General features: G+C 41.2%; 1 protein-coding gene across 1 annotated transcript in view; it reads left to right on the forward strand.

Moving 5' to 3' along the window:
• The window catches only part of SEMA6D (semaphorin 6D), a 50,418-nt gene extending 45,121 nt beyond the window's left edge, over positions 1 to 5,297 (forward strand). Inside the window, exons 17-19 of the mRNA XM_044917804.1 lie at positions 321 to 377; positions 1,850 to 2,017; positions 3,791 to 5,297. Of these exons, the coding sequence (XP_044773739.1) occupies positions 321 to 377; positions 1,850 to 2,017; positions 3,791 to 5,079 (1,514 nt within the window). The 3' untranslated portion in view covers positions 5,080 to 5,297. The remainder of the gene's footprint in view (positions 1 to 320; positions 378 to 1,849; positions 2,018 to 3,790) is intronic.
• Positions 5,298 to 17,901: the final 12,604 nt, after the last annotated feature.

Here is a 17,901-nt window from a genome sequence, read left to right on the forward strand (position 1 = left end):
ACCACATTTGCACGTGAACATTATTTTACAATCAGCCTTTTAATGGCTCAGGACACATACCACCTAGCATTTAACTTAAACTTCGCAAAAGCTGAGCTGTTTGGTCATGGGGATGCGTTAGAGAAGAATCTTACTTTTTTTTTTTTTTTCCCTTCACCGTTTACAATTTTGTAGAAAATCTAGAGAAAGGTAGTCTAACCAGTAGGTTAATCTTTTAATTTATAGTCTTTTCTTTTGACTTTTTTAGTTAATTGGAATTCATAAATTTTGCTTTCTTTTGGTTACTTTTTACTGATTACTTGTTCCTTTAATTCTTTTAGAAATTTTGCCTACTTCAACTACACCAGATTACAAAATATTTGGCGGTCCAACATCTGGTTAGTTTTTTTTAATTTTTTTGAATTAACAACCTTTTCTTTCCTTCAGTTCAGCATTTTCAGCCCCTTCTCCCCTCCTTTTGCGCAGTTTGGCAGCCTTTCATGTTTCTGCTTTGACTCATAATCCCACCAATGGTACTGAAAGACTTTTTCTTACTCAGCACTCCACCCCTGTGTAGCATGTTAACAGTTCATCATTGACCAAGGCACATCCCGTAAGAAAAATCAAATGGATTCACGTAGACTGCATTCCAGCTGCACGCCCGCCCACCCAAGCTTTTCTTCACTCTCACCCCTGTGCATTGTGGATGCTCCCTCTGGCCATCTATACTGAATGGATGGCAGAATTTCATTGTTTCCCCCTTCTCTCCTCACCTCTCCTAAGGCCTAGTAAACAAATACACATTTCCCCAAAATGTGTATTTATACATTTTAGACATCTTTTTTTGAATGGTTTGCAGTGAGCCCGGGAATCTTTGAATGTTGTGGTCTCGGTGGTGTGCAGAAGGCTCCCGTTGAATGAAGCTGGTATCTGATGTATGAAGGTGTTCAGTGGGCTCTCCATGCCCGTCTGTCTGTATCTGTTTTGGAGTCTTCATCTGCGACCATTGCACCAGTCTGAACGGGGGTCTCCAGAATTTTAACCTAAAACCGTATGCTTACATTCTGAGGGAAAATCTACTTTGTGGAAATCAGTAACACACGTGCTAAGAGGTTCAGTTCCTTCCGGTCCTCCTGCTGCTTCTAAAGCTCACAGCAGTTTCATTCCTCAAAAGGGAGAAAAGGATGCCAGATCTTATGTATCAGCGCATCCTTATTCAGTTTATAAATGCCATTTCTTTTGCATGAGTTGCTGCTAATTCTTTGGAAGAAATTCCCTGAGCATGTTGAAAAGCCCAGGTGAGGTTCCTCCCTGCTTCGGTGCTTTACCGCGGATGGTGGGAGGCCTCACTGCACAGACGGACGGGAGGTCCGTGGTAGACACACAACAACCTGCTCCAGTGGGTCAGAAGTCAAGTGTTCCCGCAGGTGTTTCCTGACGAAGTTACCCTGTAGGTTCCCCAGTGAAGGATCCACCGTCTCCAACCGTCCAGGACAATGCTTTTAGACATAGACACAAAAAGAAATGAACTGATCCCTTCTCACAAAAAGACGAGGAAGTAGCAGCTCATCTTTGGGATTTGTATTATTACCTTTTCCACGAGGGTCATTCATCACATAGGGGCTTCGGTAGGAGCGTTTTCAGTGTCTCTAGTTTTGAAATCCGCTTAATTTGTCTTTATGGTTAATTTTTAGTTTTTCTTTTTCCCTTGCAAGGAAGAGGTTTCGTATAGTCTTTGAATGTGTTTTTTTTATGAAATCCTAGAACAGGCTTTCTCATAAAATTGATTGAAACTTTACTTAAAAATGCAACAGATCAGAGAAATCTATCAGCACTACCCGCGTTAATAAAAATCTGTTTGCCACCACAGACATGGAGGTATCTTCATCATCTGTTACCACAATGGCAAGTATCCCAGAAATTACACCTAAAGTGATTGATACCTGGAGACCTAAACTGACGAGCTCCCGGAAATTTGTAGTTCAAGATGACCCAAACACTTCTGATTTTACTGATCCTTTATCAGGTATCCCAAAGGGTAAGGCCTCACCAGGGAACTCATCTCTTGCTGAGTGGAAACCTGATTCCTGATATCTCTGAGAAGCTGGTGGATGTAGGGTTTCCCGGGGGTGGACTGACACAGCTCTGCTGTTATTCACGCCACCTCCCCTGGCTGCCCTCACTCTGGTTTCTGTGCTTGTATGGAGTGCGTCCCTTCACAGACCAAAGAGGTGGAAAGCCGTGAAAGAAAGGGTTGAGAAGATGGCCCCTCAGACAATCTAGTCTGTGTTGGTTTCTGCCTGAAGACGCTGAGAGGCTGCTCAGTGTCAGAGAATTTCCAGGAGCACCCCAACAACATCAAAACACCAAACTCATTAATTGCAAATATCCTGGTATCAGATGTTTCGTCTAATAGCCTTTCCCAGCCTTCTGTTTAGCTTCAATTCCATATGCAATATGAAAAGGATATGCAAGGCGCTAGTGAGTTGCTTGAATGTCACAAGCAATAAAACATAACAGAGCACTTGTCCATAACTATCACTTTCAGCCCTTAATAGAAGCAGTTATAAAACAGCTGCCTGGTGAGCTAGCTTCGTAGACATATTATTCTGGGGAAAAAAAAAAAAAATCTCTTCTTTGGTGCTTTTAGCAAACTACGGTATCAGGTTTCCAATCAGTTTTTATGCCAGTCCATTGTCATTTATGATTTACGTCTGTTGATTTGGGTTTTACACGTTTTCATTGTAAACAGTTTTATAATCATTCTTTCTGTTTTGTTTCCTTCAGTAGTATCATTTCCTTCTACTTTTCTTTCTTTGTCTTTCCGAGTGCCGCTGAATTCCATAATCCCGAACATTGATTAAAAGCAACTAATGTTCAGAGGCCTTAGTACTAACCTAAAGCAACAGAATCTTCAAAATTACTCTGATTTAACCTTATCCTGGGATAGCAGTGCTTACAGCATGTAACAGACTTGGATACCTCTTGAACTAACATTTCTTTGACTGACTGTTAGATGTCTGTGGTTGCATTAAAAATCCCAACAATTACAAACTAATCCACTCTTCTTCTAGTCTAACTTAAATATTTCTTAAATATCTCAAGACAATTGGATAATATCACTTAACTGCTACATATTATACTTCTCTAGACTCTCTGGATTTCTTTCATAGCAAGCAATTCAAGAGTAATTCACTCCAAGATGGAATGAAAAAAAGATCAAAGCAAACATGGAAGTCCGTATTTGTAGCTAGCAACGACCAAGCAGGCGCTTTTTGTTTGTGAACCAGTTGTGTGTCTTTTCTAGTTAAGATAGCATAGTTATTTTAGCATACTTATTTTAGCATAATCTACATTTATGCCAACCCATACATTTTGCTAATTCCAGCAGTTGCCCAGTAATCCTGACTTACAAATTAGGAGAAAATCATGAGACAAAACACTTCGAAGCATTTCTAAATTGGCCATTTAGAAAATACGTACTTTCTAACCCTAATTTTTAGACCCCCAAACTCTTAAAATTTTGAATGTTAGATAACAACTACTTAGAAGGGATTTTGGGGAAAAACACACATGCATACGGATCAGTGGGAGATCAGAGTTATCCTGGCATTTGCAGCAATCGTATATGTCTCTGGGGATCATGACTCAAGAAAAATATATAGATGAGAATTTGAGAGTCTCCCTGACCCTCCAGGCTAAGCATATGGACCATGAGAAGGTAGTATTGGCTCAATGGAAGCCATTTGCTGGCTCATATCGTTGGAAAGAAGCAGCTCACTCAGACTCTGTCTCTGCGTGTCTGTTGCAGGTGTGCGATGGGAGGTCCAGTCGGGAGAGTCCAACCAGATGGTCCACATGAATGTCCTCATCACCTGTGTCTTTGCCGCTTTTGTTTTGGGTGCGTTCATTGCAGGTGTGGCAGTATACTGCTATCGTGACCTGTTTGTTCGGAAAAACAGAAAGATTCATAAAGATGCAGAATCTGCCCAGTCGTGCACAGACTCCAGTGGAAGTTTTGCCAAACTGAATGGTCTCTTTGACAGCCCGGTCAAGGAATATCAACAGAATATCGATTCTCCCAAATTGTACAGTAACCTGCTGACCAGTCGGAAAGAGTTGCCTCCCAACGGAGATACTAAATCCATGGTGATGGACCATCGGGGCCAACCTCCCGAACTGGCTGCTCTCCCCACGCCTGAGTCTACACCTGTGCTTCACCAGAAGACCCTGCAGGCCATGAAGAGCCACTCAGACAAGGCCCATGGCCATGGGGCTTCAAGGAAAGAAACCCCACAGTTTTTCCCTTCTAGTCCACCACCCCATTCCCCATTAAGTCACGGGCATATCCCCAGTGCCATTGTTCTTCCTAATGCTACTCATGACTACAACACGTCTTTCTCAAACTCCAATGCTCACAAAGCTGAAAAGAAGCTTCAAAACATTGACCACCCACTTACCAAGTCATCCAGTAAAAGAGATCACCGGCGTTCTGTGGATTCCAGAAATACCCTCAATGATCTCCTGAAGCATCTAAGTGACCCAAACAGCAACCCCAAAGCCATCATGGGAGATATCCAGATGGCCCACCAGACCCTAATGCTGGATCCTGTGGGACCTATGTCTGAGGTCCCACCCAAGGTCCCTAACCGGGAGGCATCACTATACTCTCCTCCTTCAACTCTCCCCAGAAACAGCCCAACCAAGCGAGTGGACGTCCCCACCACTCCTGGAGTCCCAATGACGTCTCTGGAAAGACAAAGGGGTTATCACAAAAATTCCTCGCAGAGGCACTCTATATCTGCAATGCCTAAAAACTTAAACTCACCAAATGGTGTTTTGTTGTCTAGACAGCCTAGTATGAACCGTGGAGGGTACATGCCCACCCCCACTGGGGCTAAGGTGGACTATATTCAGGGCACGCCAGTGAGTGTTCATCTGCAGCCTTCCCTCTCCAGACAGAGCAGCTATATAAGTAATGGCACCCTTCCTAGGACGGGACTAAAGAGGACACCGTCCTTAAAACCTGATGTGCCACCAAAGCCTTCATTTGTTCCTCAAACCACGTCTGTCAGACCACTGAACAAATACACTTACTAGGCCTCAAGTGTGCTATTCTCCGTGTGGCTTTATCCTGTCCATGTTGTTGAGAGGATGATGTTGTAAGGGTACCTTAAGATAAGAGACTCCCTTGTATTTTAAGAGAACCAAGTGGCCAAAGAAACTCTTTCTAACTTTGGCAACATCAGAACTTGCCACATGTAGCTACAACAGCAAAGCTTCTGTGTACTTGCCCGAAAACAAAGGAAGGTGCTGGTCATTCCATTTCTTTTGTTTGAAGCTAACGAGATGTGTAGCTCCCAGGGGCTACCCCACCAGTAGAGAGAGCCGATACAGTACTCAGAAGAATCTGTGAGCAAATACTTGAAAATGGGTTCAACTTAGACTACCATTGTGTGTGGTCTTCCCATTAAATGTGAACATTTTAATTGTATGCATTCACCTTGCCTCTTGCACAAATGTCAAAAAACAATGGTAATGTCTCAAAGAAACGAACTTGTAGATTACCAAACGATTTGCTAAAAATTCAGTCTTTGACCCAAACTGTAGCATTTTTTTCAAGTGTGGCATTTTTTTCATGCCACCAATGAACTGTGGTGCGTGTGCGTGTGTGTGCGTGCGTTTGTGCATATGTGTGTGTGAGTGTGTGTGTGTTCTCTACCCACTAGGATTTGTTTTGGTGCCCATTGCATCTTTTTGTGCTATGGACTTGTTTACATTGAGCATGACTGAACAAGAGACAATAACTTCTTCCCACAGCAGTCCATTGGGTTCAGCTTTGAGAAAAGAAACAAATAAAATCAAGGCTGATTTGACCATCAAAATGATTCACTTGACTCACATGGTCCCCAATGCCAGAATGTAAGAGTTCTAAGTAATTTTGTGCTGCTATTCATTAAAACTTCTATTACAGTCTTGCCAGCTTAAGGAGATAGAGATGTTAAGAGGTATCCTTGATTTATCAACCAGTATTCAGTAGTAAAATTTACCTGTCCACTGTGAATCCAAACCTGACTCACTGTATTTAACCTTGGACACACTAATAAGGTTTTATTTTGATGTTGTTTGGTTTCTCCTGTGTAGTATAATTTCTCTTCCTTTAACTCCTCCTACCCCCAAGATCAAAGAACAAAACAAAACAGAAGACAAAAGAAGGAGATGTGAAAGGATTTCTAATTGGCCTAACAGAGAGAGTCTCTGAAAACCGAACAGTGGTGCAATCATGTTGTCTATGTTGTGTTATATGAGAATTTTCTTTTAAGTCATGCAGGTAATGACAATATACTGTAAATATTACATGTGAGTTTACCTGAATCTGTGCATTTTGTGCCTTATTCATGAGAATGATAAAAGTACTAAAATATGTCAAGTGTTTTCAGTATAGCACATCATTTACCGAGTGCCAGTTGTAAATGTTTTTCAACCAGCACCTGAAAAGACTTTTAAAAAATCGTGAAAACAACCTAGAACAATTAATTGTCCAACAGTCCACCCAAATAGCAGCATTACATCCTTTGCCATGATAAACATTCCACTCCTGCTTTCCTAAGGATGAAACAGTGATAATGTGAAGTCAAATGAGGTTTCTCGGGTAATGTGACACCTACGGGAACCGTAGGGTCATTTATTCGTAGTTTTGCAGAAGCCACTTACAGTTGATGATGTGTAACCCTGATGACTGTTTCAGTTAATATGCTGCACACCACACCATGGTTTATTGAACCTAATCTAGAAAGTACCAAGGCAGAGGAATGCTCCTGACTTAGACGAGTAAGTTCAACTGATTTCTTGTGATAACACTGATGATCTGTATCACTTGGGGGAGGATGGGTTGCAGAAGACCAGAGCATTTTTATACAGATTGTAGAATACTGATACAGTTATTCTTTTCCTTTGAGAATATTGTTTTATAAGGAACGTGATTCCCTGAGATCTCTGGAAACTCAAAAACTAGGAAGAACTTCTGTTCTTGAAACACGTCAGCTTTGCAACTAAAATATTACAGATTAATAATAAATTAAACCAACCAACGATAAATACTATTCAGTCCACCGCCAACAAATGTGTTTGAATTCACCTTACCGATATTAATCCCAGCGTGTGGAAAATGGAACAGTAACTCTGTGTGAACCCGGATAACATTTTGTAACATTGTGCTGCCTTGTAGTTTGTAATGTGAGTTCTATCGGTATTTATGTTGAAATTTCTAACATAAAATCTAGTCTCTATCCTGTTAATTTAATTTTTAAATGCTTTATCCATTTGTGCAAAGGTAAACACAGATTGTATCTTTTTTAATGGTACGGCATAAAAAGTAACCCTAAAGTGAAGTGGCTCTATACTGTTTTATAGAGTACTTTAACGTGTATAGATATCTTGTAAACTTGTATTGTGGATGTGTAAATAATATGTACTTTGGGTTTTTAACACCGCATGTAAAGTCAAAATAAAATATACAAATCATTATATCCTGCCTCTTGATACTGAAGAGGTTTATGACTTACCATGTTTATTAGAGTCAATCAGCACCACTGAGAGTTTCTTTTAAAATGTACCAGAATATTCTTATCTGGAATATTTGCTACTTGGTCATGGTTCCGCCACTGTTCTCTTCTGGGGAAGCTGATACTGATCTCTTCTTGGGAAGCTGATACTGATAGGCAGAGCCCCTGAGAAACTGAGAAATGAGGCAGAAAGCCCGATGAACTGCGCCCCCATCAACAGGCAAATGCTTCAGGCAGACGTACCAGCGACTCGCCTTGTCCACACACCTAGTTCGACAGGCAGTTTTAAAATGCATGATTTGTATTCCCACGTGAAAATTTTGATGTCCTTTTAGTCCAAAATTACAGCTGGAAAACCAGGTTCCTGTGAACAGTTCTTGCTATTTGGTAGACGGCCTTTCTCCATCCCATTGTTTTAATCGAACAGACTACGTTAAGAGGTACCTTCCCCAAATATGGCAATGGGAGACAAAATCATGATCCCATTTTAGGAGACAAAATTATGATTCCATTTGGTTCTGCCTTTAGCATGGGCTGAGCTGGTGGCCCCTGCCCTTGCCTCTTGGGGGTTTTGAAGGTGTCACGACATTTGTGGGAGAGACGACAGGAGTGTCTGTAGCAATCTCTGTGCCCTCGGTTCCAGCTGTGCTCCTGCCCCAAGCCCCTCTGTACCTCCTCCCTGGCCCTGTTTTCTCCCGGAGCCCCAGCAGCATCTCTGCAGAAATTGGAGCTGCCATACTCCTGTCCGGGGGCCTTGTTCTCCTTCGTGGTGTCATCTAATTAGGCTGCTGTATTTCACTATTTGTTCAGTGGTATTCCGGGGTCCTTTTTCATTCCTGTCGTGGCGTATTCCCATCTAGAGATGCGAGGGAGGGTTTGCAGGGATTCTCCCATGAGAGGAAAAGATTGGGGGGGGGGCGGTGATTTGCCCCTTTGTACAGCTACCACAGCTACAGCTGGTAGTCAGTGAGCCGGTGCCTGCCACAGGTCATGGAGCCTGACTTGGTTCTCGAAACCCTGCCCCACCATTGCAGGAAGTCTGGGTCAGCCTGTAGCCCTTCTGCAGTGCTGGAGAAGGTGGAAGGTTTTCTCCCAACCCACTGACTTGCAGAAGTTGGTTTATAACTCTTAGGGTTTGGGCAAATGGAGGAAGGAAGAGACAATTAAGGAAACTCTATCTTCAATCTTGTTTCTTCCTGGGCTTCCTAACCATTGATTTCTCCTTCATTTACATTGCCTATTTCTATTAAATTGGTGGTTATTATGCCTTATGGTCATCATGCCAGTTTTTCTGGGTTTAGTAATTTTTTTTTCTTCTAAAAAGTGTATTTTTCTTGGGGTGCCTGGGTGGCTCAGTTGGTTAAGTGTCTGCCTTTGGCTCAGGTCATGATCCCAGGGTCCTGGGATCAAGCCCCCCATCGGGCTCCCTGCTCAGTGGGGAGTCTGCTTCTCCCTCTCCCCTTGCCCCTCCCCCCTGCTTGTGCTCTCTCTCTCTCTCTCTCTGCCTCTTTGTCTCTCTCTCAAAAAAAAAAGTGTATCTTTCTCTTCTCCCTTTATAGGAGATTTCTCTTGGCTTTTTTCAATCATGGATCTCTTTGATAATTTAATGAATAATACAAACTGGGAGCTGAATTTCATTTTCCTTTTCAGGGGATTTACAGACCCCTAAAACCACATCTGTGAATCCTCAAGATAAATGCTTAGATGCCACTTGAGAGATGTGGGATTAGAGAACTTGGAGCTTTTCATAAGGAAGACATCATAAAGGCACACTCAAAAAATAAATTAACCAGGACAGACCACCTGTACTCTCATTCCAGAAATCCCATTGATTGGCATTTAGGTTACTCTGGGAAATGGCAATTTTGAAGCCATGTGGAACACTTGAGATGCCTATGTAGGCTAAGAAGAAAGAGTATCTCCCATCCAATGTAGTGGGCCTTGGGTAGCCTGGGTGCTGGCCAGGTACCAGGAGGACTCGATTTCCTGCTGCCTTAGAGTGGCCATCTTTCTGTCTTCCCCTCCCAGCTCATCCTCTCCATCCCCTTTGTCAGAGCGGGGCAACAAAGGAGGTGTCCAAAATAGCCCTGGCTCCCATGTGGGAGCTGGGTTCTAATCCTGACTCCGTCACTCAGCAAATAACTTTGTGGCACTATACGTCTGTGGATTTCAGTTTTCTCATTTTTGAAAAGAGATGGCTCAGCATCCATTTTGTTGACAGTTCTATGGTATCTGTCAACTCTACAATTCCATTACGTATTTTATGAATGCTATGCTTAAATATTACTCTTTCAATAGCTTGGTTTGTAGGCTTTTTATGGGTGTGTGAGGCCTGTTCCCTGTTAGATGTGAGATATATGTGAGATTAGCAATAAAATCAGGCATGATAAACAATGCACTTTAAGACATTCAGCTTGGGTCTATAGTTGATGTTTACCCTTTTTGCATATATAACATGCAAAATACTTAAATCTCTGCCAATGTTGCATTCTCTATCAAATAGATGTGATACCATAAACAAGAAGGAAATAGACCTATAATAAAATCAATCTTTAATTCACAGAGGAATGGGGGAGGTGAGAGGATGGGGTGGGGGACAGTCAAATCCTGGATATTCAGACTATGAATCAATTGGAATTCACATATAAAAGAAAATAGAATATTTTTAGACCCTGGCCCATCGATATAATTCTTTTTAAAATGAGGTATTGATTACTGGTTGATAAATCTCTTTGTAACATGCCCTTTGGTTTATCTTAGCTTCTTATGCTGGGTGAAGGAAAGTATGAAAACATGACTTTGTTACATATGCACTGCTAGTTAGGACTCTTCTTCATTTTGTATGAGATGGACCCACGTGATGCTAAATATGGACTTGAGGCTAGTTAGTGTAGTAGTGAGAGGAAAGATTTGTCAGTGTCAAGCAACCCAGTCCAGTGGAACTTTCTGTGATGGTGAAGATGTTCGCATATGTGCTGTCCAATATGGTAGCCACTAGCATGCAATATATGGCTTCTGAGCACTTGGAATATAGCCAATGCCACTGAGATGCTATTTTGGACACCACTGGTCCAGAAAGCCACTGCCGCTTCTGCCACAACTGTTAGAGGTCAGACTGCTGCTCGGAATATAGCAATTCCAAGGCAAATTTGACTCTGATTAAAAGATGAGACACACCTTGCGCATTTTATATATCCACCCTTGTGCTTCATGGTGAGCTGGGCTCACAATTGATCACCTAATCACAGATCTAGTTGGAGGATGTGGGTTTTTATTTTTTCCTTATTTAGAAACTATTATGAGCCCATCCATTGGTACCCGAGAGAGGGTCAGCACTTGCTTTGGGTGGACAGGCTCCTCTTGGGTTTTCCTGGTGCTTTTGAGCCCTATGCAGTTAATCCGCAACATGCTTTTTGCTGAAAAGGGATAAGATTTGTCATTCACGTTTTCAAGGGACAGAAATTGAGGTCAACAGGGCTGACAACTATGGAAATGTAGATGACAGCCAATTCACAACTCAGGGCTAATTCACATATTCTCACACTCATGCCCTGTGCACAAACCAATACCCTCCATGAAAGGCTGAAAGGGAATATCAGTGTTCAATCAGGAAGGATGGCCTCTCTCCAACGCTTCATGTATAATGAGGAGAAACAAAAAAGGTAGAATAATTACAGTATCCAGGAGTAAGTGCCAAACATCCAGTGAAAAATGAAACATTCAGTGAATCAGTCACATGCTGGGCCATCGTAATGAACGTGCCAAATCAATTATTTGGAAAAAAGTCCATGGATTGAGTTGACACAGTGTAGGCTGAAAGCAACCAAAGAGGATGAATGCAGAGATGTTAAAAGAAACTAACCCGAAGTGTCCAAATTGTACCCATCTAAGTTTCTGGGCATCCTGCCAGATCTACATCTGTGGACTGTCAGAGTCTCAGGGGAGAATTCACTTTATTTCTTATTTTGGAATGGCTTCATATTGCGCTGGGGTGACATATTGGGAGTTAAATATGGTTGTAATTTTTTGACTGCTCCCTCTGGTTGGGGGAACTATAGGAGTGAGACTTTATCTTAAAGGAGAACGTTTCCTGATGACTTGAGCTGCCTGGCCCTCTATGAGGCATAGAGTAAGCACATAGAAAAGGTCTGTTGAAGGACCAAATTTAATGACTGCTCCAAAGCTTCGTCCTAGGTCAAGTAGCATGGCCTGGCTGGACATTTGCAACAGTGTTAATACTAATAAGATAGTAGAAGCATGCACCCATTCTTAGTGCTTGCAAAATCAGGTCCCCAGATAAGAGGATTATAGAATTCTTTAAACATTCTGAAAGGAGCATTCCATGGCCTTGGGGGACAAACTTTAGAAACTGTAAAAAGGAAATGGAACCCTTGGAATACTTTTGCAAATGTGAAAGCCTCTAGTGTTAGTGAACATTTGGGATTTGAGTTAGGCTCCAAAGTTCAATAACAGCTCAGGGTGAAAAATAAGACCATTTGCTGGCCTAGGCAACTGGATATTTGTTAGGCGTTATGTACCTGCAGCAGCTCATAGAATTGAAGTCAAACTTAGGATTCAACCTGACTTGATGACTGACTCTTCAGTTAAGGCTGCCCCTTAATAGGTCCATCCGATCACCAGGACTTACTCAGAGATTATTTCCAATTACCTTTGCAGCCCACATTCAGAGAGGTGGAAACAGTTGAACTCTTGATGTTTGCTTAATTAACATAAATATTTATTATAAATTTATTTAATGAAAATAGCAAAATACTAACCTGAAGAAAGCAATAGAATTCAAATCATTTTAAATGTAAATATACACATATAGAAAGGACTCTAGAAAGAAACATACAAAAATATTGAAAACTGGTTATAATCATTAAAACTAACATATCGTTTTGAAATGTTCTCCACTCAAACATATACTGTGGAAGTCTCTAAGTTTTACTCTAAAAAAGAAAAAAAAAAAAACAAACCTTGGAAACAGCCTCTGACTTTATTTAGTTATCTGGTCGCAAGAAATGATGAAGTCCATGGTCCAAAACAAACTCCTAGAAGGTATAATTTAGCTACAAGGGAGATGTCTGTGATTACGATAGACCTAGATGTCCGTTGGCTTCTAGAGGGTCTAAACAGTATTTCTCTTTTAGTGGGAGATGTTAGGACTGAACTGTTGAAATATGGGAATTGTGAAAATACTGAAAGGCAGAAAAGAGGCTTCCAAGGGACAGAACTATCACTGAGGCAGAATAGCCAGGACAGCTGGCTGAGCAGCCTCAGAGCCCAGAGCAGGAACTCAGAACAGAGAATCTGAGTCAGCCTCAATGGCAGGACACAGAAACCTGCAAAGCCCCATTTACTCCTTTGTCTTCTGTCCCTGGCTTCCAGAATAACAAAAAGCAAGGAAGCTAATGAATAGAGAGAGCAGGTAGATCTGAGGACAATGAGATTGTTATGGTAATGATAACTTGTGAAAATACAAAATAATTAGTAGAGCAAAATCCTCTCTGTGACTTTGAGCCTGTTAAGGCTGTCAGGAAAGCCACACCCCCTCCCAAAAGTCCCTGCGTTTCCTCCCCTCCCCCTACTTTAAAAAAAAAATGAATTTGGAGGGTCCTGGCTGGCTCAGGTAGAGGAGCAGGCGACTCTTGATCTCCAGGTCATGAGTTCAAGCCCCACTTAAACAAATAAAACTTAAAAAAAAAAGAATTTTCTCAATTTAACATGTTTTCTCTTTGAAGAAGGCACTTTGCCCCTCCTATCTATCAGAGCTGTGGACCACAGAGATTAAAGATGTGTTTGGATCATCTTAACTGGTGTAGGCAGCCAAAATGGAATTCAGCCTGTAAGTTATCATTTAGCTGTATATCATCATATTTTTTCTTTTTTTAATTGAAGAATAATTAACACTGTTATATTAGTTTCAGGTGTACAATATGGTAATTCAACAATTCTATACTTTACTCAGTGCTCACCATGGTTAAGTGTGCTTTTAATCCTTAATCCTGTTTCACCCATCCCCAGCCCCCCATCTACCTCCCCTCTGGCAACCACCAGTTTGTTCTCTGTATTTAAGACTCTGGTTTGTTTGTTTGTTTGCCTCTTTTTCCTTTGTTCATCTGCTTTGTTTCTTAAATTCCACATATGAGTGATATCATACGGTATTTGTCTTTTTCTGACTGATTTATTTCACTTAGCATAATACTCTCTAGCTCCATCCATATTGTGGCAAATGGCAAGATTTCATTCTTTTTCATGGTTGACGAATATTTCATTGTGTGTATATATATGTGTGTGTGTGTGTATACCACATCTTTATCCATTTACCTATTGATATACACTTGGGCTGCTTCCATATCTCTGCTATTGTAAATAATGCTTCAATAAACGTAATGGTCTATATGCCTTTTCAAATTAGTGGTTTTTTTTTTTTTTTTGAGCAGGGTAGTAAATACCTAGTGGTGGAATCATTGGATCATATAGTAGTTCTATTTTTAATTTTTTAAGGAGCTTCCATATTGTCTTCCACAGTGGTTACACCAGCTTGCATTCCTAACAGTGCAGGAAGGTTCCTTTTTCTCCACATCCTCACCAACACTTGTTTTTTCTTATCTTTTTGAGTTTAGTCATTCCGACACTTGTAAGGTGATATCTCATTGTGGTTTTGATTTGCATTTCCCTGATGATAAGTGATGTTGTATTATCATCTTTTCTCATTGGTGTTTCCACTGTCCTAACTTACATCAAGAGTGTCAATTAGCAAGACAGTTCAATTTCTTGTTCTCTGAGAATAAGCTTAAGATGTAAAAGGGAGAATGAAGCCACTATAGAGAAAATTACCCTCAGTATGAAAAACACTTTAATTAGTCACATAACTGGACTTGTCTCTTGATTTTAGATTAGTCACCTACTACCAGGTAATTAAGAGATATCTCTTAAGAAAGAGTACTTTTCCCATCTTTACATATGAAATCACCCCTATTGAGTAATTTTAATTTCTAAGTCTCCACTTCCTAAAACAGGTCGCTTGGGCACACTGAACACACATTGGTTACAACTTTTCAAGCCCCCTGCTGCTCTAGGCCTTAGTCACATCTGATTAGAATCTGGTCAGGCCCCCATCTGACAAAGCCCTGTGCCTGAACTATAGGTGGCCGGGAATCACATTTTGCTGTAATCCTTTTTGAATGGTTTTATGTCTTTTCCAGTGATCAGGTCTTTTGCTTCTTTTCTTCTCTCCTCAGACACCAGTATATGGAGGGAGTTGTTTAGAAGAAACGCATAAAAGATTCAGACCAACTATGTTTGACAGAGATCTATAACATAACTCCTATACAAATTTGTCTAACAACAGTTTGGTTTTGTTCACATCTAACTAAAAAATAACAGAAAGCCCATAGCTCCTAAAAATAAACAACAATAAAACAAAACAGAAATCCTTGGCAGAACAGTTGAATTTTAGAGCTTTGTGAAGAAACCCTCCGTTGGAATAAACATGGGAAGAGAAGGAAGGGAGTCTTAAAAGAATGAATTCCTCTCCAGCCTGCAATAGGAAACTTCCACCATTTGGGTAGCAAAAGTCATGGGAAAATGTGGCATGTTTAGAAATGCAAAACATCTGGAAGTCTTAAATTCCCCTAGGAGATAATGCAGCTTCCAGAAGCTTAGGAGGGACAAAATTAATGACAAGAGACCCAGAAAACTTCTCTGCATGTGAGCAGCTAGTTAGATAAAGTTAGTTAACAATAGCTAGTTAAAACTAGAGAAGTACTAAGAGAACACTTGGCTTCATAACTCTGTTGCCCTGACATCCCAAACAACAAAGCATGAGTTAGGCTAGAGAATTCTGTACTCAATCTTAATTGGGCTCTTTGAAGGAAGTGGAGAGTTGAATAAGAGGTAAAATGGGGAAAAGTTGGCATTAATGGGTAACATTTAGAGATTAGTAGGCAAGACACCTAAGTGATTCCATGTACCTGACTTGAAAGAATTGCCATAATATGCTACATGATCCTATTTGTTAAATAAATGACACCCCCTACCTCCATCACATAAGTGTATGCATTTTTATGCTTTATATAAGCACTGAGAAAATTATTTTTTTAATTTTTGTTTGACATGTTTTATTTATTTTATTTATTTATTTTTTAAAGATTTTATTTATTTGACAGAGAGAGACAGAGCGAGAGAGGGAACACAAGCAGGGGGAGGGAGTGGGAGAGGGAGAAGCAGGCTTCCCGCAGAGCAGGGAGCCCAATGCGGGACTCGATCCCAGGACCCTGGGATCATGACCTGAGCCGAAGGCAGACGCCTAACGACTGAGGCACCCAGGTACCCCAGCACCGAGAAAATTATTAAAATTATTAAACACCAGGTGAGAACATTTGTTCTGCATAAAGAACATTTGTTACTGCACTTTATGTTGTGTCTTTCCATGTGTTGTAAAAATGTTAGTGTGTGTATTTGTCATCTAGGACTATGAAAAATAACTGCTTGTATAAATTTTCTATTGTTGCATGACAATGCACAATGCTAATAACAATAAAGCATTGTGAGAGGAGGATGACCACAGTAAAGGACATCTATGATATAATCTCATTCACGTGTGTATATCTACATATGCAAACGTAAGTAAGTATTTTTATGTGAGCATAAGGAGGTGAAAGAATTGACATGATTATTAGTCTACCCACTAACCATCCACCCACCTTCCCCTGCTTCTAACTTGATAGGAGAGCACACCCACTTCCCACTATAGAAGCTGAAAATGCCAAATACATCTTTTCTAGTCTTTCTTACAGTGAGGACATGGATATATAACCCAATTCTGGCCAGTAGAACCTGAGTGAAAGTATGGGAAGGCTTTGAGGAAGGTTTCCTTCCTTAATAGAAAGGGAGTACATGAAGAGAAAGTTCAGCCCTTTGGATGATGGCATGACATATGGTCCATGGATCAGCAGCTGCCATCTTGGTACAATAAAGGCAAAGTAGGAGAAAGCCCACATGCTGAAGATGGCAGACCAAAGAGATGGAAAGCCCTTGACGGCTGCATAGAGCTCCTGAACCTAGCCAACTTTAAAGACCCCGGTATCTGGATTTGCTATTAAGGGAGAAATTAATGTTCTTGCTCTCCCATTGCTGATCTAATATTGTTTCTTCCAGCTGAAAGTCCCCTAAGTGATAGAGCCATTATGACATTGTGATTTATAATAAACAATATATATGTGGTCATTCAGCTCTTGGCACAGGGGTCCTAAAACCCTTGGAATTTCCAGTGATGAGAAAGATAAAGATGTCTTTTATATATATATATACTAATGGGGCAGCTTTAGGAAAGCCCTTAGGTAATCTAAGGATGGGGACTAGCTGTCAGTGGAGTCAACCATGATAAGAAAGTTGGGTCTTTCCATCCTGCCACTCCCCACCGCCCCCCCACCATCCCCCCATTTCCAGGTAAGGGAGAGGGGCTAGAAGTTGAATTGATTGCCAATGGTTGATTATTTAATCAACTGTGCCTATGTAATGAAGCCTCTATAAAAACCTAAAAGGATGGGGTTCAGAGAGCTTCCAGGTTGGTGAGCACGTGGTGGTGTTGGGAGTGTGGCATGCCTGGAGAGGGCATGGAAGTCCCGCACCCTGTCCCCATACCTTGTCCCGTGCATCTCTTTCGTCGGGCTGTCCCTGAGTTAAACCCTTTTGTAATAAACCCATAATCTAGTACATAAAATGTTTCTCTGAGTTCTGTAAGCCACTCTAGCAAATTAATTGAATTCAAGAAGGGGGGTTGTTGGAATCTCCGGTCTGTAGCTGGTTAGTCCAAGCACAGGCAACAGCCCAAACTGACATCTGAAGTGGGGAGATGTGGAGCAGTCTTGTAGGACTGAATCCTTAACCTGTGGAATCTGACGCTACTTTCAAGTAGGTTGTGTCAGATTTGAGCTGAATTGTAGGACAGCCTGCCAGTGTCCATGAGTTGCTGGGTGTGGGGAAGAAACCCACATATTGGAACTGGTAGTAGAATATTAGTCCCCAGCATACTCTTAAGGTGGTTATCTCAGCGTGGAGGAGGTTGGGGGCTGAGGGGCTGGAAATCATCCTCTCTCTCTCATTTATCTATCCATATATATTTTGTTCTATATTAGTGGTTTTCAATTCTAGCTGGATATTAGAATCACCTGGGGAGCTTTTCAAAAATACCAGTGCCTGGGCCACATCCCAGAACAATTAAATCAATTAAATCAGCATCTCTGGGTGGGCCCACACATTGGTATTTTTAAAGTTCTCTCCACAAGATTTCGATGTGCAGCCAGAACTGAAATCCTCTACTCTGTGTTGTGTCTTTCCATGTGTTGTA

This window comes from Neomonachus schauinslandi, chromosome 9 (genome assembly GCF_002201575.2).
Source record: "Neomonachus schauinslandi chromosome 9, ASM220157v2, whole genome shotgun sequence".
Lineage (NCBI taxonomy): Eukaryota > Metazoa > Chordata > Mammalia > Carnivora > Phocidae > Neomonachus > Neomonachus schauinslandi.